Source organism: Lampetra planeri, unplaced genomic scaffold (genome assembly GCF_965212315.1).
Source record: "Lampetra planeri unplaced genomic scaffold, kcLamPlan1.2.h2 scaffold_183, whole genome shotgun sequence".
In the NCBI taxonomy this organism is placed as follows: domain Eukaryota; kingdom Metazoa; phylum Chordata; class Hyperoartia; order Petromyzontiformes; family Petromyzontidae; genus Lampetra; species Lampetra planeri.
In genome coordinates this window covers 118,571-143,904 of record NW_027614573.1, presented here as the reverse complement: position 1 = coordinate 143,904, position 25,334 = coordinate 118,571, and the positions used below count along the sequence as shown (strand labels likewise).

Genomic DNA, 25,334 nt, shown 5'->3' with positions numbered 1-25,334 from the left:
GAGTGTGTGGGTGGTGAGTGGGTGAGTGTGGTGACTGGTGGTGGTGAGTGTGAGTGGGGTGAGTGGGTGAGTGGTGAGTGTGTGAGAAGGTCATTCTGGTGAGTGGTGGTGAGTCTGGTGGGTGGGTGAGAATGCGAGAGTGTGAGTGGTGAGTGTGTGAGTGGTGAGTGTGTGGGTGGGTGAGTGTGTGAGTGGTGAGTGTGTGAGAGTGAGTGGTGAGTGGGTGAGTGTGGTGAGTGTGTGAGTGGTGAGTGTGTGGGTGGGTGAGTGTGTGAGTGGTGAGTGGGTGAGAGTGTGAGAAGATCATCCTGGTGAGTGGTGGTGGTGAGTGTGTGGTGAGTCTGGTGAGTGGGTGGTGAGTGGTGAGTGTGTGAGTGTGAGTGGTGAGTTTGTGAGTGTGCGTGGTGAATGTGTTAGAAGGTCATCCTGGTGAGTGGGTGGTGAGTGGGTGAGAGTGCGAGAGTGTGAGTGGTGTGTGTGAGCGTGCGAGTGTGTGTGTGTGTGTGTGAGTGAGTGAGTGAGTGCGTGTGTGCTGTGTGTGAGTGCGTGTGTGTGTGAGCGTGTGTGCGTGTGTGCGTGTGTGTGTGAGCGTGTGAGCGTGCGTGCGTGTGAGCGAGTGTGTGTGTGTGCTGTGTGAGTGAGTGCATGTGTGCTGTGTGTGTGAGTGTGCTGTGTGTGTGTGAGTGCGTGAGTGTGCTGTGTGCTGTGTGTGAGTGCGTGTGTGTGAGTGTGGGCGTGTGTGTGCGTGTGTGGCTTCTCACTGGACCCCTTTGCCCCTCTCCCTGGCACCGCCTCAGTCGGAGATGGAGCGCCAGAAGCTGCTGGCGCGCTTTGCCGAGCTGAAGGATCATGAAGCGTGAGTCGCCCCGTTCTGTAGTGTGTAGTATAGTGTAGTGTATAGTAGTGTAGTGTGTAGTGTAGTAACAATAGTGTAGTGTATAGTGTAGTGTATCTTAGTGTAGTGTGTAGTGTAGTGTATAGTGTAGTGTACTAGTACAGCACTAGTGTATAGTGTAGTGTATAGTGTAGTATACTAGTATATAATAGTGTAGTGTGTAGTGTAGTGTATCTTAGTGTAGTGTGTAGTGTATAGTGTATAGTGTATCTTAGTGTAGTGTGTAGTGTATAGTAGTGTAGTGTGTAGTATATAGTGTAGTGTATAGTGTAGTGTATCTTAGTGTAGTGTATCTTAGAGTAGTGGATAGTGTAGTGTAGTAACAATAGTGTAGTGTATAGTGTATTGTATGATAGTGTAGTGTGTAGTGTATAGTGTAGTGTATAGTGTAGTGTGTAGTATATCTTAGTGTAGTGTATAATAGTGTAGTGTATAGTAGTGTAGTGTATAGTGTATTGTATAATAGTGTAGTGTAGTATATAGTGTATAGTGTAGTGTATCTTAGTGTAGTGTGTAGTGTAGTGTATAATAGTGTAGTGTATAATAGTGTAGTGTATAATATAGTGTATAGTGTAGTGTATAATAGTGTAGTGTATAGTGTAGTGTAGTGTATAGTAGTGTAGTGTATAATCGTGTAGTCTATAATAGTGTAGTGAATAGTGTATAGTAGTGTATAGTAGTTTATAGTAGTGTATAGCAAAGTGTTCAGCATTGGCAGCGTGGGGTGTTGGGTCTTTATGGGTCTCTGTGTGTCTCTATGGGTCTATGTGTGTCTGTGTGTGTCTCTACAGGTCTCTGTGTGTCTCTATGAGTATTTATGGGTCTTTATGGGTCTCTGTGTGTCTTTATGGGTCTCTGTGTGTCTTTATGGGTCTCTGTGTGTCTTTATGGGTCTCTGTGTGTCTCTATGGGTCTCTGTGTGTGTCTCTACAGGTCTCTGTGTGTCTCTATGAGTATTTATGGGTCTTTATGGGTCTCTGTGTGTCTCTATGGGTCTATGTGTGTCTGTGTGTGTCTCTACAGGTCTCTGTGTCTCTATGAGTATTTATGGGTCTTTATGGGTCTCTGTGTGTCTCTATGGGTCTATGTGTGTCTGTGTGTGTCTCTACAGGTCTCTGTGTCTCTATGAGTATTTATGGGTTTTTATGGGTCTCTGTGTGTCTCTATGGGTCTATGTGTGTCTGTGTGTGTCTCTACAGGTCTCTGTGTCTCTATGAGTATTTATGGGTCTTTATGGGTGTCTGTGTGTTGCTGTGCATCTCTATGGATCTATGTATCTCTGTGTCTCTCTAGAGGTACCTGTGTATCTCTATGGGTCTTTATGGGTCTCTGTGTGTCTCTATGGGTCTATGTGTGTATCTATGGGTCTCTGTGGTTCTGTATCTCTATGGGTCTCTGTGTATCTATGGGTCTCTATGTATCTCTATGTGTCTCTATGTATCTCTATGGGTCTCTATGCATCTCTATGTATCTCTGTGTCTGTATGCATCTCTCTCCACTGGACATCTGTGACAAAAACCTGCGGTGTGAATGATGACGATCTTCTGACGTTACCCCACTCCCCCATGCCCCCACCCCCCCCCCCCTCGTGTCGCCACCATCACCATCATCATCAGCGGTGGTGGTGAGGGACAGGCCGCCAGCGTGCAGTCGGTGCTGGAGCACAACCAGAGTCTGCACGAGGCCAACGTCCAGCTGAGCAGGGAGCTGCAGGTGGCTGTGGATCACACGGCGCACCTGCAGGAGAAGCTCATGGTGGTGAGTGGTGGTGGTGGTGAGTGGGTGTGAGTGGTGAGTGGGTGAGTGTGGTGAGTGTGTGAGTGGTGAGTGTGTGGGTGGTGAGTGTGGTGAGTGTGTGGGTGGTGAGTGTGGTGAGTGTGTGAGTGGTGAGTGTGTGAGAAGGTCATCCTGGTGAGTGTGTGGGTGGTGAGTGGGGTGAGTGTGAGTGGTGAGTGTGTGGGTGGTGAGTGGGTGAGTGGTGGTGGTGAGTGTGAGTGGGGTGAGTGGTGAGTGTGTGGGTGGTGAGTGGGTGAGTGTGGTGAGTGGTGGTGGTGGTGAGTGTGAGTGGGGTGAGTGGGTGAGTGTGGTGAGTGGTGGTGGTGAGTGTGAGTGGGGTGAGTGGGTGAGTGGTGAGTGTGTGAGAAGGTCATCCTGGTGAGTGGTGGTGAGTCTGGTGGGTGGGTGAGAATGCGAGAGTGTGAGTGGTGAGTGTGTGAGTGTGTGAGAGTGAGTGGTGAGTGTGTGGGTGGGTGAGTGTGTGAGTGGTGAGTGGGTGAGTGTGTGAGTGTGTGAGTGTGTGAGAGTGAGTGGTGAGTTTGTGAGTGTGCGTGGTGAATGTGTGAGAAGGTCATCCTGGTGAGTGAGTGGTGAGTGGGTGGGTGGTGAGTGGGTGAGAGTGCGAGAGTGTGAGTGGTGTGTGTGAGCGTGCGAGTGTGTGAGTGAGTGCGTGTGTGCTGTGTGCGTGTGTGTGTGAGCGTGTGAGCGTGAGTGCGTGTGTGCGTGTGTGTGTGCGTGCGTGCGTGTGTGTGTGTGTGTGCGTGTGTGTGTGCGTGTGTGTGTGCGTGTGTGAGCGTGTGAGCGTGTGAGCGTGCGTGCGTGCGTGTGAGCGTGTGCTGTGTGAGTGAGTGCATGTGTGCTGTGTGTGTGAGTGTGCTGTGTGTGTGTGAGTGCGTGAGTGTGCTGTGTGCTGTGTGTGAGTGCGTGAGTGTGGGCGTGTGTGTGCGTGTGTGGCTTCTCACTGGACCCCTTTGCCCCTCTCCCTGGCACCGCCTCAGTCGGAGATGGAGCGCCAGAAGCTGCTGGCGCGCTTTGCCGAGCTGAAGGATCATGAAGCGTGAGTCGCCCCGTTCTGTAGTGTGTAGTGTAGTGTATAGTGTAGTGTATAGTAGTGTAGTGTGTAGTGTAGTAACAATAGTGTAGTGTATAATAGTGTAGTGTATCTTAGTGTAGTGTGTAGTGTAGTGTATAGTGTAGTGTACTAGTACAGCACTAGTGTATAGTGTAGTGTATAGTGTAGTATACTAGTATATAATAGTGTAGTGTATAGTGTATCTTAGTGTAGTGTGTAGTGTGTAGTATATAGTGTATAGTGTAGTGTATCTTAGTGTAGTGTATCTTAGAGTAGTGGATAGTGTAGTGTAGTGTATAGTGTATTGTATGATAGTGTAGTGTGTAGTGTATAGTGTATTGTATAATAGTGTAGTGTATAGTGTAGTGTGTAGTGTATCTTAGTGTAGTGTATAATAGTGTAGTGTAGTGTATAGTGTATTGTATAATAGTGTAGTGGATAGTGTAGTGTATAATAGTGTAGTGTAGTATATAGTGTATCTTAGTGTAGTGTGTAGTGTATAGTAGTGTAGTGTATAGTAGTGTAGTGTATAATCGTGTAGTCTATAATAGTGTAGTGAATAGTGTATAGTAGTGTATAGTAGTTTATAGTAGTGTATAGCAAAGTGTTCAGCATTGGCAGCGTGGGGTGTTGGGTCTTTATGGGTCTCTGTGTGTCTCTATGGGTCTATGTGTGTCTGTGTGTGTCTCTACAGGTCTCTGTGTGTCTCTATGAGTATTTATGGGTCTTTATGGGTCTCTGTGTGTCTCTATGGGTCTATGTGTGTCTGTGTGTGTCTCTACAGGTCTCTGTGTGTCTCTATGAGTATTTATGGGTTTTTATGGGTCTCTGTGCATCTCTATGGATCTATGTATCTCTGTGTCTCTCTAGAGGTACCTGTGTATCTCTATGGGTCTTTATGGGTCTATGTGTGTATCTATGGGTCTCTGTGGTTCTGTATCTCTATGTGTCTCTATGTATCTCTATGGGTCTCTATGCATCTCTATGTATCTCTGTGTCTGTATGCATCTCTCTCCACTGGACATCTGTGACAAAAACCTGCGGTGTGAATGATGACGATCTTCTGACGTTACCCCACTCCCCCATGCCCCCACCCCACCCCCCATGCCCCCCCCCCCCCCTCGTGTCGCCACCATCACCATCATCATCAGCGGTGGTGGTGAGGGACAGGCCGCCAGCGTGCAGCCGGTGCTGGAGCACAACCAGAGTCTGCACGAGGCCAACGTCCAGCTGAGCAGGGAGCTGCAGGTGGCTGTGGATCACACGGCGCACCTGCAGGAGAAGCTCATGGTGGTGAGTGGTGGTGGGTGTGAGTGGTGAGTGGGTGAGTGTGGTGAGTGTGTGAGTGGTGAGTGTGTGGGTGGTGAGTGGGTGAGTGTGGTGAGTGTGTGAGTGGTGAGTGTGTGAGAAGGTCATCCTGGTGAGTGGTGGTGGTGAGTGAGTGAGTGAGAGTGTGAGAAGGTCGTGGTGGTGAGGAGTGAGTGAGTGGGTGAGTGGGTGAGTGTGGTGAGTGTGTGGGTGGTGAGTGTGGTGAGTGTGTGAGTGGTGAGTGTGTGGGTGGGTGGTGAGTGTGTGAGAAGGTCATCCTGGTGAGTGGTGGTGGTGAGTGTGTGGGTGGTGAGTGGGTGAGTGTGAGTGGGGTGAGTGTGAGTGGTGAGTGAGTGGGTGAGTGTGGTGAGTGGTGGTGAGTGTGAGTGGGGTGAGTGGGTGAGTGGTGAGTGTGTGAGAAGGTCATCCTGGTGAGTGGTGGTGAGTCTGGTGGGTGGGTGAGAATGCGAGAGTGTGAGTGGTGAGTGTGTGAGAGTGAGTGGTGAGTGTGTGAGAGTGAGTGGTGAGTGGGTGAGTGTGGTGAGTGTGTGGGTGGGTGAGTGTGTGAGTGGTGAGTGGGTGAGAGTGTGAGAAGATCATCCTGGTGAGTGGTGGTGGTGAGTGTGTGGTGAGTCTGGTGAGTGGGTGGTGAGTGGTGAGAGTGTGTGTGGTGAGTTTGTGAGTGTGCGTGGTGAATGTGTGAGAAGGTCATCCTGGTGAGTGGGTGGTGAGTGGGTGAGAGTGCGAGAGTGTGAGTGGTGTGTGTGAGCGTGCGAGTGTGTGTGTGTGTGTGAGTGAGTGAGTGAGTGCGTGTGTGTGTGTGTGCGTGTGTGTGTGCGTGTGAGCGTGTGAGCGTGCGTGTGAGCGAGTGTGTGCTGTGTGAGTGAGTGCGTGTGTGCTGTGTGTGTGTGTGTGCATGTGTGTGTGCGTGTGAGCGTGTGAGCGTGCGTGTGAGCGAGTGTGTGCTGTGTGAGTGAGTGCATGTGTGCTGTGTGTGCGAGTGTGCTGTGTGTGTGTGAGTGCGTGAGTGTGCTGTGTGCTGTGTGTGAGTGCGTGAGTGTGGGCGTGTGTGTGCGTGTGTGGCTTCTCACTGGACCCCTTTGCCCCTCTCCCTGGCACCGCCTCAGTCGGAGATGGAGCGCCAGAAGCTGCTGGCGCGCTTTGCCGAGCTGAAGGATCATGAAGCGTGAGTCGCCCCGTTCTGTAGTGTGTAGTGTAGTGTGTAGTGTAGTGTATAGTGTAGTGTATAGTAGTGTAGTGTGTAGTGTAGTAACAATAGTGTAGTGTATAATAGTGTAGTGTATCTTAGTGTAGTGTGTAGTGTAGTGTATAGTGTAGTGTACTAGTACAGCACTAGTGTATAGTGTAGTGTATAGTGTAGTATACTAGTATATAGTAGTGTATAGTGTATCTTAGTGTAGTGTGTAGTGTGTAGTATATAGTGTATAGTGTAGTGTATCTTAGTGTAGTGTATCTTAGAGTAGTGGATAGTGTAGTGTAGTAACAATAGTGTAGTGTATAGTGTATTGTATGATAGTGTAGTGTGTAGTGTATAGTGTATTGTATAATAGTGTAGTGTATAGTGTAGTGTGTAGTGTATCTTAGTGTAGTGTATAGTGTAGTGTAGTGTATAGTGTATTGTATAATAGTGTAGTGGATAGTGTAGTGTATAATAGTGTAGTGTAGTATATAGTGTATAGTGTAGTGTATCTTAGTGTAGTGTGTAGTGTAGTGTATAGTGTAGTGTATAGTAGTGTAGTGTATAATCGTGTAGTCTATAATAGTGTAGTGAATAGTGTATAGTAGTGTATAGTAGTTTATAGTAGTGTATAGCAAAGTGTTCAGCATTGGCAGCGTGGGGTGTTGGGTCTTTATGGGTCTCTGTGTGTCTCTATGGGTCTATGTGTGTCTGTGTGTGTCTCTACAGGTCTCTGTGTCTCTATGAGTATTTATGGGTCTTTATGGGTCTCTGTGTGTCTCTATGGGTCTATGTGTGTCTGTGTGTGTCTCTACAGGTCTCTGTGTGTCTCTATGAGTATTTATGGGTCTTTATGGGTCTCTGTGTGTCTCTATGGGTCTATGTGTGTCTGTGTGTGTCTCTACAGGTCTCTGTGTCTCTATGAGTATTTATGGGTCTTTATGGGTCTCTGTGTGTCTCTATGGGTCTATGTGTGTCTGTGTGTGTCTCTACAGGTCTCTGTGTGTCTCTGAGTATTTATGGGTCTTCATGGGTCTCTGTGTGTGTCTCTACAGGTCTCTGTGTGTGTCTCTACAGGTCTCTGTGTGTCTCTATGAGTATTTATGGGTCTTTATGGGTCTCTGTGTGTTGCTGTGCATCTCTATGGATCTATGTATCTCTGTGTCTCTCTAGAGGTACCTGTGTATCTATGGGTCTTTATGGGTCTCTGTGTGTCTCTATGGGTCTATGTGTGTATCTATGGGTCTCTGTGGTTCTGTATCTCTATGGGTCTCTGTGTATCTCTGTGTCTCTATGTATCTCTATGGGTCTCTATGCATCTCTATGTATCTCTGTGTCTGTATGCATCTCTCTCCACTGGACATCTGTGACAAAAACCTGCGGTGTGAATGATGACGATCTTCTGACGTTACCCCACTCCCCCATGCCCCCACCCCACCCCCCCCCCCTCGTGTCGCCACCATCACCATCATCATCAGCGGTGGTGGTGAGGGACAGGCCGCCAGCGTGCAGCCGGTGCTGGAGCACAACCAGAGTCTGCACGAGGCCAACGTCCAGCTGAGCAGGGAGCTGCAGGTGCCTGTGGATCACACGGCGCACCTGCAGGAGAAGCTCATGGTGGTGAGTGGTGGTGGTGGTGAGTGGGTGTGAGTGGTGAGTGGGTGAGTGTGGTGAGTGTGTGAGTGGTGAGTGTGTGGGTGGTGAGTGGGTGAGTGTGTGAGTGGTGAGTGTGTGAGTGGTGAGTGTGTGAGAAGGTCATCCTGGTGAGTGGTGGTGGTGAGTGGTGAGTGAGTGAGTGAGAGTGTGAGAAGGTCGTGGTGGTGAGTGGTGAGTGAGTGAGTGGGTGAGTGTGGTGAGTGTGTGAGTGGTGAGTGTGTGAGTGGTGAGTGTGTGAAAAGGTCATCCTGGTGAGTGGTGGTGGTGAGTGTGAGTGGTGAGTGTGTGGGTGGTGAATGGGTGAGTGTGGTGAGTGGTGGTGGTGAGTGTGAGTGGGGTGCGTGGTGAGTGTGTGGGTGAGTGTGGTGAGTGGTGGTGGTGGTGAGTGTGAGTGGGGTGAGTGGGTGAGTGTGGTGAGTGGTGGTGGTGAGTGTGAGTGGGGTGAGTGGGTGAGTGGTGAGTGTGTGAGAAGGTCATCCTGGTGAGTGGTGGTGAGTCTGGTGGGTGGGTGAGAATGCGAGAGTGTGAGTGGTGAGTGTGTGAGTGTGTGAGTGTGTGAGAGTGAGTGGTGAGTGTGTGAGTGTGTGAGAGTGAGTGGGTGAGTGTGGTGAGTGTGTGGGTGGGTGAGTGTGTGAGTGGTGAGTGGGTGAGTGTGTGAGTGGTGAGTGGGTGAGAGTGTGAGTGGTGAGTGTGTGAGTGTGAGAGTGAGTGGTGAGTTTGTGAGTGTGCGTGGTGAATGTGTGAGAAGGTCATCCTGGTGAGTGAGTGGTGAGTGGGTGGGTGGTGAGTGGGTGAGAGTGCGAGAGTGTGAGTGGTGTGTGTGAGCGTGCGAGTGTGTGTGTGTGTGAGTGAGTGAGTGCGTGTGTGCTGTGTGCGTGTGTGTGAGCGTGTGAGCGTGAGTGCGTGTGTGTGTGTGTGTGTGCGTGTGTGTGTGTGTGCGTGTGTGTGAGCGTGTGAGCGTGTGTGTGAGCGTGTGAGCGTGTGAGCGTGTGTGTGAGCGTGTGAGCGTGTGAGCGTGAGTGCGTGTGTGTGTGTGCGTGTGTGTGTGTGTGTGCGTGCGTGTGTGTGTGTGTGCGTGTGTGTGTGCGTGTGTGTGTGCGAGCGTGCGTGCGAGCGTGTGAGCGTGTGCTGTGTGAGTGAGTGCATGTGTGCTGTGTGTGTGTGAGTGCGTGAGTGTGCTGTGTGCTGTGTGTGAGTGCGTGAGTGTGGGCGTGTGTGTGCGTGTGTGGCTTCTCACTGGACCCCTTTGCCCCTCTCCCTGGCACCGCCTCAGTCGGAGATGGAGCGCCAGAAGCTGCTGGCGCGCTTTGCCGAGCTGAAGGATCATGAAGCGTGAGTCGCCCCGTTCTGTAGTGTGTAGTGTAGTGTGTAGTGTAGTGTATAGTGTAGTGTATAGTAGTGTAGTGTGTAGTGTAGTAACAATAGTGTAGTGTATAATAGTGTAGTGTATCTTAGTGTAGTGTGTAGTGTAGTGTATAGTGTAGTGTACTAGTACAGCACTAGTGTATAGTGTAGTGTATAGTGTAGTATACTAGTATATAGTAGTGTAGTGTATAGTGTATCTTAGTGTAGTGTGTAGTGTGTAGTATATAGTGTATAGTGTAGTGTATCTTAGTGTAGTGTATCTTAGAGTAGTGGATAGTGTAGTGTAGTAACAATAGTGTATTGTATGATAGTGTAGTGTGTAGTGTATAGTGTATTGTATAATAGTGTAGTGTATAGTGTAGTGTGTAGTGTATCTTAGTGTAGTGTATAATAGTGTAGTGTAGTGTATAGTGTATTGTATAATAGTGTAGTGGATAGTGTAGTGTATAATAGTGTAGTGTAGTATATAGTGTATAGTGTAGTGTATCTTAGTGTAGTGTGTAGTGTAGTGTATAGTAGTGTAGTGTATAGTAGTGTAGTGTATAATCGTGTAGTGTATAATCGTGTAGTCTATAATAGTGTAGTGAATAGTGTATAGTAGTGTATAGTAGTTTATAGTAGTGTATAGCAAAGTGTTCAGCATTGGCAGCGTGGGGTGTTGGGTCTTTATGGGTCTCTGTGTGTCTCTATGGGTCTATGTGTGTCTGTGTGTGTCTCTACAGGTCTCTGTGTCTCTATGAGTATTTATGGGTCTTTATGGGTCTCTGTGTGTCTCTATGGGTCTATGTGTGTCTGTGTGTGTCTCTACAGGTCTCTGTGTGTCTCTATGAGTATTTATGGGTCTTTATGGGTCTCTGTGTGTCTCTATGGGTCTATGTGTGTCTGTGTGTGTCTCTACAGGTCTCTGTGTCTCTATGAGTATTTATGGGTCTTTATGGGTCTCTGTGTGTCTTTATGGGTCTATGTGTGTCTGTGTGTGTCTCTACAGGTCTCTGTGTCTCTCTGAGTATTTATGGGTCTTTATGGGTCTCTGTGTGTCTCTATGGGTCTATGTGTGTCTGTGTGTGTCTCTACAGGTCTCTGTGTGTCTCTGAGTATTTATGGGTCTTCATGGGTCTCTGTGTGTTGCTGTGCATCTCTATGGATCTATGTATCTCTGTGTCTCTCTAGAGGTACCTGTGTATCTCTATGGGTCTTTATGGGTCTATGTGTGTCTCTATGGGTCTATGTGTGTATCTATGGGTCTCTGTGGTTCTGTATCTCTATGGGTCTCTGTGTATCTATGGGTCTCTATGTATCTCTATGTGTCTCTATGTATCTCTATGGGTCTCTATGCATCTCTATGTATCTCTGTGTCTGTATGCATCTCTCTCCACTGGACATCTGTGACAAAAACCTGCGGTGTGAATGATGACGATCTTCTGACGTTACCCCACTCCCCCATGCCCCCACCCCCCCCCGTGTCGCCACCATCACCATCATCATCAGCGGTGGTGGTGAGGGACAGGCCGCCAGCGTGCAGCCGGTGCTGGAGCACAACCAGAGTCTGCACGAGGCCAACGTCCAGCTGAGCAGGGAGCTGCAGGTGGCTGTGGATCACACGGCGCACCTGCAGGAGAAGCTCATGGTGGTGAGTGGTGGTGGGTGTGAGTGGTGAGTGGGTGAGTGTGGTGAGTGTGTGAGTGGTGAGTGTGTGGGTGGTGAGTGGGTGAGTGTGGTGAGTGTGTGAGTGGTGAGTGTGTGAGAAGGTCATCCTGGTGAGTGGTGGTGGTGAGTGAGTGAGTGAGAGTGTGAGAAGGTCGTGGTGGTGAGGAGTGAGTGAGTGGGTGAGTGTGGTGAGTGTGTGGGTGGTGAGTGTGGTGAGTGTGTGGGTGGTGAGTGTGTGAGAAGGTCATCCTGGTGAGTGGTGGTGGTGAGTGGGTGAGTGTGAGTGGGGTGAGTGTGAGTGGTGAGTGAGTGGGTGAGTGTGGTGAGTGGTGGTGGTGAGTGTGAGTGGGGTGAGTGGGTGAGTGGTGAGTGTGTGAGAAGGTCATCCTGGTGAGTGGTGGTGAGTCTGGTGGGTGGGTGAGAATGCGAGAGTGTGAGTGGTGAGTGTGTGAGAGTGAGTGGTGAGTGTGTGAGAGTGAGTGGTGAGTGGGTGAGAGTGTGAGAAGATCATCCTGGTGAGTGGTGGTGGTGAGTGTGTGGTGAGTCTGGTGAGTGGGTGGTGAGTGGTGAGAGTGTGAGTGGTGAGTGTGTGAGTGTGTGTGGTGAGTTTGTGAGTGTGCGTGGTGAATGTGTGAGAAGGTCATCCTGGTGAGTGGGTGGTGAGTGGGTGAGAGTGCGAGAGTGTGAGTGGTGTGTGTGAGCGTGCGAGTGTGTGTGTGTGTGAGTGAGTGAGTGAGTGCGTGTGTGCTGTGTGTGTGTGAGTGTGCTGTGTGTGTGTGTGTGTGAGCGTGTGAGCGTGTGAGCGTGCGTGCGTGTGAGCGAGTGTGTGCTGTGTGAGTGAGTGCATGTGTGCGTGTGCTGTGTGTGTGTGTGTGAGTGCGTGAGTGTGCTGTGTGCTGTGTGTGAGTGCGTGAGTGTGGGCGTGTGTGTGCGTGTGTGGCTTCTCACTGGACCCCTTTGCCCCTCTCCCTGGCACCGCCTCAGTCGGAGATGGAGCGCCAGAAGCTGCTGGCGCGCTTTGCCGAGCTGAAGGATCATGAAGCGTGAGTCGCCCCGTTCTGTAGTGTGTAGTGTAGTGTGTAGTGTAGTGTATAGTGTAGTGTATAGTAGTGTAGTGTATAGTGTAGTGTATAGTGTAGTATACTAGTATATAATAGTGTAGTGTGTAGTGTAGTGTATAGTGTATCTTAGTGTAGTGTGTAGTGTGTAGTATATAGTGTCTTAGTGTAGTGTATCTTAGAGTAGTGGATAGTGTAGTGTAGTAACAATAGTGTATTGTATGATAGTGTAGTGTGTAGTGTATAGTGTATTGTATAATTGTGTAGTGTATCTTAGTGTAGTGTATAATAGTGTAGTGTATAGTGTAGTGGATAGTGTAGTGTATAATAGTCTAGTGTAGTATATAGTGTATAGTGTAGTGTATCTTAGTGTAGTGTGTAGTAGTGTAGTGTAGTGTATAGTAGTGTAGTGTATAATCGTGTAGTCTATAATAGTGTAGTGAATAGTGTATAGTAGTGTATAGTAGTTTATAGTAGTGTATAGCAAAGTGTTCAGCATTGGCAGCGTGGGGTGTTGGGTCTTTATGGGTCTCTGTGTGTCTCTATGGGTCTATGTGTGTCTGTGTGTGTCTCTACAGGTCTCTGTGTCTCTATGAGTATTTATGGGTCTTTATGGGTCTCTGTGTGTCTCTATGGGTCTATGTGTGTCTGTGTGTGTCTCTACAGGTCTCTGTGTCTCTATGAGTATTTATGGGTCTTTATGGGTCTCTGTGTGTCTATGGGTCTATGTGTGTCTGTGTGTGTCTCTACAGGTCTCTGTGTCTCTATGAGTATTTATGGGTCTTTATGGGTCTCTGTGTGTCTCTATGGGTCTATGTGTGTCTGTGTGTGTCTCTACAGGTCTCTGTGTCTCTATGAGTATTTATGGGTCTTTATGGGTCTCTGTGTGTCTCTATGGGTCTATGTGTGTCTGTGTGTGTCTCTACAGGTCTCTGTGTCTCTATGAGTATTTATGGGTCTTTATGGGTCTCTGTGTGTCTCTATGGGTCTATGTGTGTCTGTGTGTGTCTCTACAGGTCTCTGTGTCTCTATGAGTATTTATGGGTCTTTATGGGTCTCTGTGTGTCTATGGGTCTATGTGTGTCTGTGTGTGTCTCTACAGGTCTCTGTGTCTCTATGAGTATTTATGGGTCTTTATGGGTCTCTGTGTGTCTCTATGGGTCTATGTGTGTCTGTGTGTGTCTCTACAGGTCTCTGTGTCTCTGAGTATTTATGGGTCTTTATGGGTCTCTGTGTGTCTCTATGGGTCTATGTGTGTCTGTGTGTGTCTCTACAGGTCTCTGTGTCTCTATGAGTATTTATGGGTCTTTATGGGTCTCTGTGTGTCTCTATGGGTCTATGTGTGTCTGTGTGTGTCTCTACAGGTCTCTGTGTCTCTATGAGTATTTATGGGTCTTTATGGGTCTCTGTGTGTCTCTATGGGTCTATGTGTGTCTGTGTGTGTCTCTACAGGTCTCTGTGTCTCTATGAGTATTTATGGGTCTTTATGGGTCTCTGTGTGTCTCTATGGGTCTATGTGTGTCTGTGTGTGTCTCTACAGGTCTCTGTGTGTCTCTGAGTATTTATGGGTCTTCATGGGTCTCTGTGTGTTGCTGTGCATCTCTATGGATCTATGTATCTCTGTGTCTCTCTAGAGGTACCTGTGTATCTCTATGGGTCTTTATGGGTCTCTGTGTGTCTCTATGGGTCTATGTGTGTATCTATGGGTCTCTGTGGTTCTGTATCTCTATGGGTCTCTGTGTATCTCTGTGTCTCTATGTATCTCTATGGGTCTCTATGCATCTCTATGTATCTCTGTGTCTGTATGCATCTCTCTCCACTGGACATCTGTGACAAAAACCTGCGGTGTGAATGATGACGATCTTCTGACGTTACCCCACTCCCCCATGCCCCCACCCCACCCCCCCCACCTCGTGTCGCCACCATCACCATCATCATCAGCGGTGGTGGTGAGGGACAGGCCGCCAGCGTGCAGCCGGTGCTGGAGCACAACCAGAGTCTGCACGAGGCCAACGCCCAGCTGAGCAGGGAGCTGCAGGTGGCTGTGGATCACACGGCGCACCTGCAGGAGAAGCTCATGGTGGTGAGTGGTGGTGGTGGTGAGTGGGTGTGAGTGGTGAGTGGGTGAGTGTGGTGAGTGTGTGAGTGGTGAGTGTGTGGGTGGTGAGTGTGGTGAGTGTGTGAGTGGTGAGTGTGTGAGAAGGTCATCCTGGTGAGTGGTGGTGGTGAGTGAGTGAGTGAGTGAGAGTGTGAGAAGGTCGTGGTGGTGAGGAGTGAGTGAGTGGGTGAGTGTGGTGAGTGTGTGGGTGGTGAGTGTGGTGAGTGGTGAGTGTGTGAGTGGTGAGTGTGTGGGTGGGTGGTGTGAGAAGGTCATCCTGGTGAGTGTGTGGGTGGTGAGTGGGTGTGAGTGGGGTGAGTGTGAGTGGTGAGTGTGTGGGTGGTGAGTGGGTGAGTGTGGTGAGTGGTGGTGGTGAGTGTGAGTGGGGTGAGTGGGTGAGTGGTGAGTGTGTGAGAAGGTCATCCTGGTGAGTGGTGGTGAGTCTGGTGGGTGGGTGAGAATGCGAGAGTGTGAGTGGTGAGTGTGTGAGTGTGTGAGAGTGAGTGGTGAGTGGGTGAGTGTGGTGAGTGTGTGGGTGGGTGAGTGTGTGAGTGGTGAGTGTGTGAGTGGTGAGTGTGTGAAAAGGTCATCCTGGTGAGTGGTGGTGGTGAGTGTGAGTGTGGTGAGTGTGGTGAGTGGTGGTGGTGAGTGTGAGTGGTGAGTGTGTGGGTGGTGAGTGGGTGAGTGTGGTGAGTGTGAGTGGGGTGAGTGTGAGTGGTGAGTGTGTGGGTGGTGAGTGGGTGAGTGTGGTGAGTGGTGGTGGTGAGTGTGAGTGGGGTGAGTGGGTGAGTGGTGAGTGTGTGAGAAGGTCATCCTGGTGAGTGAGTGGTGAGTGTGTGAGTGTGTGAGAGTGAGTGGTGAGTGGGTGAGTGTGGTGAGTGTGTGAGTGGTGAGTGTGTGGGTGGGTGAGTGTGTGAGTGGTGAGTGGGTGAGAGTGTGAGTGGTGAGTGTGTGAGTGTGTGAGTGTGTGAGAGTGAGTGGTGAGTTTGTGAGTGTGCGTGGTGAATGTGTGAGAAGGTCATCCTGGTGAGTGAGTGGTGAGTGGGTGGGTGGTGAGTGGGTGAGAGTGCGAGAGTGTGAGTGGTGTGTGTGTGTGTGTGTGAGTGAGTGAGTGCGTGTGTGGCGTGAGTGCGTGCGTGTGTGCGTGCGTGTGTGTGTGTGCGTGTGTGTGAGCGTGTGTGTGAGCGTGTGAGCGTGCGTGCGTGTGTGTGAGCGTGTGCTGTGTGAGTGAGTGCATGTGTGCTGTGTGTGTGAGTGTGCTGTGTGTGTGTGAGTGCGTGAGTGTGCTGTGTGCTGTGTGTGAGTGCGTGTGTGTGTGCGTGTGTGTGCGTGTGGGTGTGTGTGAGTGTGGGCGTGTGTGTGGCTTCTCACTGGACCCCTTTGCCCCTCTCCCTGGCACCGCCTCAGTCGGAGATGGAGCGCCAGAAGCTGCTGGCGCGCTTTGCCCAGCTGAAGGATCATGAAGCGTGAGTCGCCCCGTTCTGTAGTGTGTAGTATAGTGTAGTGTATAGTAGTGTAGTGTGTAGTGTAGTAACAATAGTGTAGTGTATAGTGTAGTGTATCTTAGTGTAGTGTGTAGTGTAGTGTATAGTGTAGTGTACTAGTACAGCACTAGTGTATAGTGTAGTGTATAGTGTAGTATACTAGTATATAATGGTGTAGTGTGTAGTGTAGTGTATAGTGTATCTTAGTGTAGTGTGTAGTATGTAGTGTATCTTAGTGTAGTGTATCTTAGAGTAGTGGATAGTGTAGTGTAGTAACAATAGTGTAGTGTATAGTGTATTGTATAATAGTGTAGTGGATAGTGTAGTGTGTAGTGTAGTGTAGTGTATAATAGTGTAGTGTGTAGTGTAGTGTATAGTAGTGTAGTGTATAGTGTATTGTATAATAGTGTAGTGGATAGTGTAGTGTATAATAGTGTAGTGTAGTATATAGTGTATAGTGTAGTGTATCTTAGTGTAGTGTGTAGTGTAGTGTATAATAGTGTAGTGTGTAGTGTAGTGTATAGTAATGTAGTGTATAGTGTAGTGTATAGTAGTGTATAGTAGTGTAGTGTATAATCGTGTAGTCTATAATAGTGTAGTGAGTAGTGTATAGTATATAGTAGTGTATAGCAAAGTGTTCAGCATTGGCAGCGTGGGGTGTTGGCACACGCCTAGCGCCCCCCCCCCCCCCCATCTCCCCCACAGGTGCCGGCTTGACATCATGTCCCTAGTGGACACGCAGACTGATGAGGGGGGGCTCAGGCAGCAGCTGCAGCTACTGCTGAGTCTTCAGGAACTCATCAACGAGCTAGAGGTACCACCACCACCATCGAAACATCCTCACTCTCACTCACTCTCACACTCACTCACTCTCTCACTCACTCTCACTCTCTCACTCACTCACTCACTCTCTCACTCACTCACTCACTCTCTCACTCACTCACTTAGTCACTCTCTCACTCACTCTCACTCTCTCACTCACTCACTCACTCACTCACTCACTCACTCACTCACTCACTCACTCACTCACTCACTCACTCACTCACTCACTCACTCACTCACTCACTCACTCACTCACTCACTCACTCACTCTCTCACTCACTCACTCTCACTCACTCACTCACTCACTCTCACTCTCTCACTCACTCACTCACTCTCACTCTCTCACTCACTCTCACTCTCTCACTCACTCACTCACTCACTCACTCACTCACTCACTCTCTCACTCACTCACTCACTCACTCACTCACTCACTCTCACTCACACTCTCTCACTCACTCACTCACTCACTCTCACTCACACTCTCTCACTCACTCTCTCACTCACTCACTCTCACTCACTCACTCTCTCACTCACTCTCACACTCACTCACTCCTCTCACTCTCACTCACTCACTCACTCACTCTCTCACTCACTCTCACTCTCACTCACTCACTCACTCTCTCACTCTCTCACTCACTCACTCACTCACTCTCTCACTCTCTCACTCACTCTCACACTCACTCACTCACTCTCTCACTCTCACTCACTCACTCACTCACTCTCACTCTCACTCACTCTCTCACTCACTCTCACTCTCTCACTCACTCTCTCACTCTCTCACTCACTCTCTCACTCACTCTCTCACTCACTCTCTCTCACACTCTCACTCACTCTCTCACTCACTCTCTCTCACACTCTCACTCACTCACTCACTCACTCTCTCACTCTCTCACTCTCTCACTCTCTCACTCACTCTCTCACTCACTCTCTCGCTCACTCTCTCGCTCACTCTCTCTCTCGCTCACTCTCTCTCTCGCTCACTCTCTCTCTCGCTCACTCTCTCTCTCTCTCACTCACTCTCTCACTCTCTCACTCACACTCTCAGCTCACTCTCTCTCACTCTCACTCTCTCACTCACTCTCACTCTCTCACTCACTCCTCTCTCTCACTCACTCACTCTCTCACACTCTCTCACTCACTCACTCACTCACTCTCACTCTTCACTCTCACTTCACTCTCACTCACTCACTCTCCTCACTCACTCACTCTCACTCACTCACTCACTCATCTCACTCTCACTCACATCATCACTCTCTCACTCTCACTCACTCCTCTCACTCACTCATCACTCACTCACTCACTCACTCTCACTCACTCACTCTCTCACTCATCATCACTCTCTCACTCACTCACTCACTTCACTCTCTCATCACTCTCTCACTCACTCACTCACTCTCACTCACTCCACTCACTCTCACTCACTCACTCACTCACTCTCACTCACTCACTCACACTCTCACTCACTCTCTCTCACTCTCTCACTCTCTCACTCACTCACTCACTCACTCTCTCACTCTCACTCTCACTCACTCACTCTCTCACTCACTCTCTCACTCTCACTCTCACTCACTCACTCTCTCACTCACTCACTCACTCTCTCACTCACTCTCACTCACTCACTCACTCTCTCACTCACTCACTCACTCACTCTCACTCACTCACACTCTCACTCACTCACTCTCTCTCTCACTCCCCCCTCACTCCCCCCCCCTCCTCCCTCCCTCCTCGGACTGCTCCCCTCCAGCTGCGCGTCCTCTTCTCCCCTCGCCCCTCCGCTCTGCTGCTTGTGTCAGTCCACAAGAAGAGTGGTTGTGTTCACACTCGCGTGTGCGTTGCGTGTGCGTTTCGTGTGCGTTGCGTGTGTTCACACTCGCGTGCCCGCGTGTGTGTTGGGTGTGTTGGGTGTGCGTTGCGTGTGCGTTGCGTGTGTCTTCACACTCGCGTGACCGCGTGTGCGTTGCGCGTGTGCGTTGCGTGTGCGTTGCGCGTGTGCGTTGCGTGTGCGTGTCACAGACGGACACGTCAAATCTCGACCCCCTGAGTGAGGAGGGGAAAGAGGGAGGGAGCCCGGGTAGTGTGGTGGGTGGTGAGTGGTGAGGTGAATGGTGAGTGGTGGGTGGTGAGTGGTGACGTGAGTGGTGAAGTGGGAGGTGAGTGGTGGGCGGTGAGGTGAGTGGTGGGCGGTGAGTGGTGGGCGGTGAGGTGAGTGGTGGGCGGTGAGTGGTGGGCGGTGAGGTGAGTGGTGGGCGGTGAGTGGTGGGCGGTGAGGTGAGTGGTGGGCGGTGAGTGGTGGGTGGGGTGGGTGGGGTGGGTGGGGTGGGGGACGCTGACTGCAGGGATTCCTATTCTTGGTGCTTTCGGTAAAGTCGTCACGTAGAAGGGAAATAATAAAATGATAAAAATATAAAACAATGAAAATTCTCACGACGTTTCGACTGCAACACAAGCAATCGTCATCAGCTGTGAAATTCGTTACTAACAGCACTTGTCCCCGACAGGCTGCTAGAGGCTACACGGGGGACCTTTGTCTGTGTATAGGTGCTGCTGCTACTAACAGCACTTGCCCCAGCAGCCTGCTAGAGGCTACACGGGGGACCTTTGTCTGTGTATAGGCGCTGCTGCTACTCGCTAGCCGCACTTGCCCCGGCAGTCTGAAAGGCTACACGGGGGACCTTTGTCTGTGTCGTGGTCAGCCTCGCACCGTGCTGGTCTCGGAGCTGGAAGAGGCTTTGAGGCCTTCGGAGGAACTGGGCCCGCAGATCGCCAGTCTGGAGACGGAGATTGGGCTCCGGTGAGTGAGTGAGTGATGGTGGTGAGTGTAGGGGTGGTGGTGGTGGTGGTGGTGAGGGTAGTGGTGGTGATGGGGGTGGCGGTGTGGTGGTGGTGGTGTGGTGGTGGTGAGGTTGGTGGTGTGGTGAGGCTAGTGGTGGTGATGTGAATGTGGTGAGGTTGGTGGTGTGCTGAGGGTAGTGGTGGTGCTGATGTGGAGGTGGTGGTGGTGATGTGGTGATGTGGAGGTGGTGATGTGGTGAGGGTAGTGGTGGTGGGGAGAGTAGTAGTGGTGGTGATGTGGAGGTGAGGGTGGTGGTGCTGTGTGTGTGTGCGTGCGTGCGTGCGTGCGTGCGCGCGCGTGCGTGCGTGTGCGTGCGTGCGTGCGTGCGTGCGTGCGTGCGTGCGTGCGTGCGTGCGTGCGTGTGTGTGCGTGCGCGCGCGTGCGTGCGGCGTGCGTGTGTGTGTGTGCGTGTGCGTGCGGCGTGTGTGCGGTGTGTGTGCGTGTGCGGCGTGCGTGTGCGTGCGTGCGTGTGCGGTGCGTGTGTGTGTGTGCGTGTGCGTGCGTGTGTGTGTGTGCGTGCGTGTGCGGCGTGCGTGCGTGCGTGTGCGTGCGTGCGTGTGCGTGCGTGCGTGTGCGTGCGTGTGCGTGTGCATGCGTGTGCGTGCGTGTGTGTGCGGTGCGTGTCCGTGCGTGTGTGTGCGCGTGTGTGTGCGTGCGTGTGCGTGCGTGTGTGTGTGTGTGTGCGGCGTGCGTGTGCGTGCGTGCGTGTGCGTGCGTGCGTGTGTGTGCGGTGCGTGTGTGTGCGCGTGTGTGTGTGCGCGTGTCTCTCTCCGAGTGCAGGAGCGCTCAGATTGCCGACCTGCAGCGTCTGCTGCTGGGGGTGGGGGGCTCAGAGGAGCGCGGCCACAATCGCTGGGACACCATCGCCACCATCGTGGAGGCCAATTGCGCTCTGCTCCGGCTACTCGTGCAGGTGGGGGTGGTGGGGGTGGTTGTGGTGTTGGTGGTGGTGGTGGTGGGGGTGGTGGTGGGGGTGGTGGTGGTGGTGGGGGTTGTGATGGTGGTTGTGGTGGTGGTGCGTGCGTGCGTGCCAGTTGGTGGCTGCGCGTGCCAGCGAGGAGTTGCGCGAGGCGCGTGAGGAGAGAGACGCGGTGCGGGAGGAGAGGGAGAGACTCACCGGGGAGATCGGTCGTCTAGAGGTGGAGCATCAGGACAAGGGAAGCTCACGGCCACAGAGCGAAGATCAGCAGCGTGAGAGCCTGCAGGTGACCAACTCACTCGCCCACTCACTCACTCACTCACCCGCTCACCCACCCATCCACTCACCCACTCACTCACCCACTCACCCACTCACCCACCCATCCACTCACCCACTCACTCACCGACTCACCGACTCACCAGCTCACTCACCCACTCATTCAACCACTCACTCACCCACCCACTCAGCCACTCACTCACCCACTCACTTGCTCACTCACCCGCTCACTCACTAACCCACTCACTCGCTCACCCGCCCACTCGCTCACTCACCCACTCACTCACCCGCTCACTCACTCGCTCACCCACTCACCCACTCACCCACTCACTCACCCACCCACCCGGCCACCCACTAACCCACCTGCCCACCCACTCACCCACCCGCCCACCCACTCACCCGCTCACTCACTCACCCACTCACTCACTCACCTGCTCACTCACTCACCCACCCACTCACCCGCCCGCTCACCCACTCACCCACCCACTCACCCGCCCGCTCACCCGCTTACTCACTCACTCACCCACTCAACCACCCACTCAACCACTCACTAACCCACTCATCCACTCACTCACCCTCCCACTCGCCCTCCCACTCGCCCGCCCACTCGCTCACCCAATCACTCACTCACCCACCCATCCACTCACCCACCCATCCACTCACCCACCCATCCACTCTCACCCACTCACTCATCTACTCACCCACTCACCTACTCATCCGCTCACTCACCTACTTACTCACCCACCCACCCACTCGCTCACCCATGTTGATGCTGTGATGTTGTTTTGATGTTGTAATGTTGATGCTGTGATGTTGATGCTGTGATGTTCATGGTGTGATGTTGATGTTGTGATGTTGATGCTGTGATGTTGATGCTGTGATGTTGTTTTGATGTTGTAATGTTGATGCTATGATGTTGATGCTGTGATGTTCATGGTGTGATGTTGATGTTGTGATGTTGATGCTGTGATGTTGATGCTGTGATGTTCTCTCGCCGCAGCCAACACGCGTGGTCGGAGCCAGGGTACAGCTGCCGCGGCAAAGCAAGAACGTTGCGGCCTCCAGGGTGACCGCACGTACACGCGCGTACACTCGCGTACAGTCACGCACGCGCACACGTGTACACGTACAGTCACGCACGCACGCGCACACGTGTACACGCGCACGTACACTCACTCACTCTCACGTACACTCACTCACTCGTACACTCACACGTACACTCACTCACACGTACACTCACACGTACACTCACTCACAAGTACACTCACTCACACGTACACTCACACGTACACTCACTCACTCTCACGTACACTCACTCACACGTACACTCACACGTACACTCACTCACACGTACACTCACACGTACACTCACTCACAAGTACACTCACTCACACGTACACTCACTCACACGTACACTCACTCACACAGACACTCACTCACACGTACACTCACACGTACACTCACACGTACACTCACTCACACGTACACTCACTCACACGTACACTCACACGTACACTCACTCACACGTACACTCACTCACACGTACACTCACACAGACACTCACTCACACGTACACTCACTCACACGTACACTCACACAGACACTCACTCACACGTACACTCACTCACACGTACACTCACTCACGTACACTCACACGTACACTCACTCACTCACACGTACACTCACTTACACGTACACTCACTTACACGTACACTCACTCACTCACACGTACACTCACTTACACGTACACTCACTCACTCACACGTACACTCACACGGACACTCACTCACACGGACACTCACTCACACGTACACTCACTCACACGTACACTCACTCACACGTACACTCACTCACACGTACACTCACTCACACGTACACTCACTCACACGTACACTCACTCACACGTACACTCACTCACACGTACACTCACTCACACGTACACTCACTCACACGTACACTCACACGGACACTCACGGACACTCACTCACGGACACTCACTCACACGTTCACTCACTCACACGTACACTCACTCACACGTACACGTACACTCACTTACACGTACACTCACTCACACGTACACTCACTCACACGTACACTCACTCACACGTACACTCACACGTACACTCACACGTACACTCACACGTACACTCACTCACACGTACACTCACACGTACACTCACTTACACGTACACTCACTCACACGTACACTCACTCACACGTACACTCACTCACACGTACACTCACACGTACACTCACTCACACGTACACTCACTCACACGTACACTCACTCACACGTACACTCACTCACACGTACACTCACTCACACGTACACTCACTCACACGTACACTCACTCACACGTACACACACTCACACGTACACTCACACAGACACTCACTCACACGTACACTCACTCGCACGTACACTCACACGTACACTCACGTACACTCACTCACACGTACACTCACTCACACGTACACTCACTCACACGTACACTCACTCACACGTACACTCACTCACACGTACACTCACATGTACACTCACTCACACAGACACTCGTACACTCACTCACTCTCACGTACACTCACTCACACGTACACTCACTCTCACGTACACTCACTCACACGTACACTCACTCACACGTACACTCACACGTACACTCACACGTACACTCACTCACACGTACACTCACTCACACGTACACTCACTCACACGTACACTCACACGTACACTCACTCACACGTACACTCACTCACACGTACACTCACACGTACACTCACTCACTCATACGTACACTGACTCACACGTACACTGACTCACACGTACACTCACACGTACACTCACACGTACACTCACTCACTCACACGTACACTCACTCACTCACACGTACACTCACTCACTCACACGTACACTCACTCACACGTACACTCACTCACACGTACACTCACTCACACGGACACTCACTCACACGGACACTCACTCACTCACACGTACACTCACTCACTCACACGTACACTCACTCACTCACACGTACACTCACTCACACGTACACTCACTCACACGTACACTCACTCACACGTACACTCACTCACACGTACACTCACACGGACACTCACACAGACACTCACTCACACGTACACTCACTCACACGTACACTCACTCACACGTACACTCACTCACACGGACACTCACTCACTCACACGGACACTCACTCACTCACACGGACACTCACTCACTCACACGGACACTCACTCACTCACACGGACACTCACTCACTCACACGGACACTCACTCACTCACACGGACACTCACTCACTCACACGTACACTCACTCACTCACACGTACACTCACTCACACGTACACTCACTCACACGTACACTCACTCACACGTACACTCACTCACACGTACACTCACTCACACGTACACTCACTCACTCACACGTACACTCACTCACTCACACGTACACTCACTCACTCACACGTACACTCACTCACTCACACGTACACTCACTCACTCACACGTACACTCACTCACTCACACGGACACTCACTCACACGGACACTCACTCACTCACACGGACACTCACTCACTCACACGGACACTCACTCACACGGACACTCACTCACACGTACACTCACTCACTCACACGTACACTCACTCACTCACACGGACACTCACTCACTCACACGGACACTCACTCACTCACACGGACACTCACTCACTCACACGGACACTCACTCACTCACACGGACACTCACTCACACGGACACTCACTCACACGGACACTCACTCACACGGACACTCACTCACACGGACACTCACTCACTCACACGTACACTCACATTTACACTCACTCACACAGACACTCGTACACTCACTCACTCTCACGTACACTCACTCACACGTACACTCACTCTCACGTACACTCACTCACACGTACACTCACTCACACGTACACTCACACGTACACTCACTTACACGTACACTCACTCACACGTACACTCACTCACACGTACACTCACTCACACGTACACTCACACGTACACTCACTCACACGTACACTCACTCACACGTACACTCACTCACTCATACGTACACTCACACGTACACTCACTCACTCACACGTACACTCACACGTACACTCACTCACTCACACGTACACTCACTCACACGTACACTCACTCACACGGACACTCACTCACACGTACACTCACTCACACGTACACTCACTCACACGTACACTCACTCACACGTACACTCACACGTACACTCACGGACACTCACTCACACAGACACTCACTCACACGTACACTCACTCACACGGACACTCACTCACACGGACACTCACTCACACGGACACTCACTCACACGGACACTCACTCACACGGACACTCACTCACTCACACGTACACTCACTCACACGTACACTCACACGTACACTCACACGTACACTCACACGTACACTCACACGGACACTCACACGTACACTCACACGTACACTCACACGTACACTCACGGACACTCACAGACACTCACTCACACGTACACTCACTCACACGTACACTCACTCACACGGACACTCACTCACACGGACACTCACACGGACACTCACACGTACACTCACACGTACACTCACTCACACGTACACTCACTCACACGTACACTCACTCACACGTACACTCACTCACACGGACACTCACTCACTCACACGTACACTCACTCACTCACACGTACACTCACTCACTCACACGTACACTCACTCACACGTACACTCACTCACACGTACACTCACTCACTCACACGTACACTCACTCACACGGACACTCACTCACTCACACGTACACTCACTCACTCACACGTACACTCACTCACTCACACGTACACTCACTCACTCACACGTACACTCACTCACTCACACGTACACTCA

General features: G+C 51.2%; 1 protein-coding gene across 1 annotated transcript in view; it reads left to right on the top strand.

The window, feature by feature from the left end:
• Positions 1–797: 797 nt before the first annotated feature.
• The window catches only part of LOC144739992 (chromosome-associated kinesin KIF4-like), a gene marked incomplete at its 5' end in the record, with an annotated part of 44,073 nt that continues 19,536 nt past the window's right edge, over positions 798–25,334 (top strand). Inside the window, 16 exons of the mRNA XM_078622882.1 lie at positions 798–856; positions 2,512–2,653; positions 3,670–3,728; positions 4,895–5,036; positions 6,179–6,237; positions 7,728–7,869; positions 9,179–9,237; positions 10,759–10,900; positions 11,902–11,960; positions 13,917–14,058; positions 15,481–15,539; positions 16,263–16,371; positions 19,073–19,170; positions 19,993–20,125; positions 20,247–20,417; positions 21,408–21,593. Of these exons, the coding sequence (XP_078479008.1) occupies positions 798–856; positions 2,512–2,653; positions 3,670–3,728; positions 4,895–5,036; positions 6,179–6,237; positions 7,728–7,869; positions 9,179–9,237; positions 10,759–10,900; positions 11,902–11,960; positions 13,917–14,058; positions 15,481–15,539; positions 16,263–16,371; positions 19,073–19,170; positions 19,993–20,125; positions 20,247–20,417; positions 21,408–21,593 (1,761 nt within the window). The remainder of the gene's footprint in view (positions 857–2,511; positions 2,654–3,669; positions 3,729–4,894; positions 5,037–6,178; positions 6,238–7,727; positions 7,870–9,178; positions 9,238–10,758; positions 10,901–11,901; positions 11,961–13,916; positions 14,059–15,480; positions 15,540–16,262; positions 16,372–19,072; positions 19,171–19,992; positions 20,126–20,246; positions 20,418–21,407; positions 21,594–25,334) is intronic.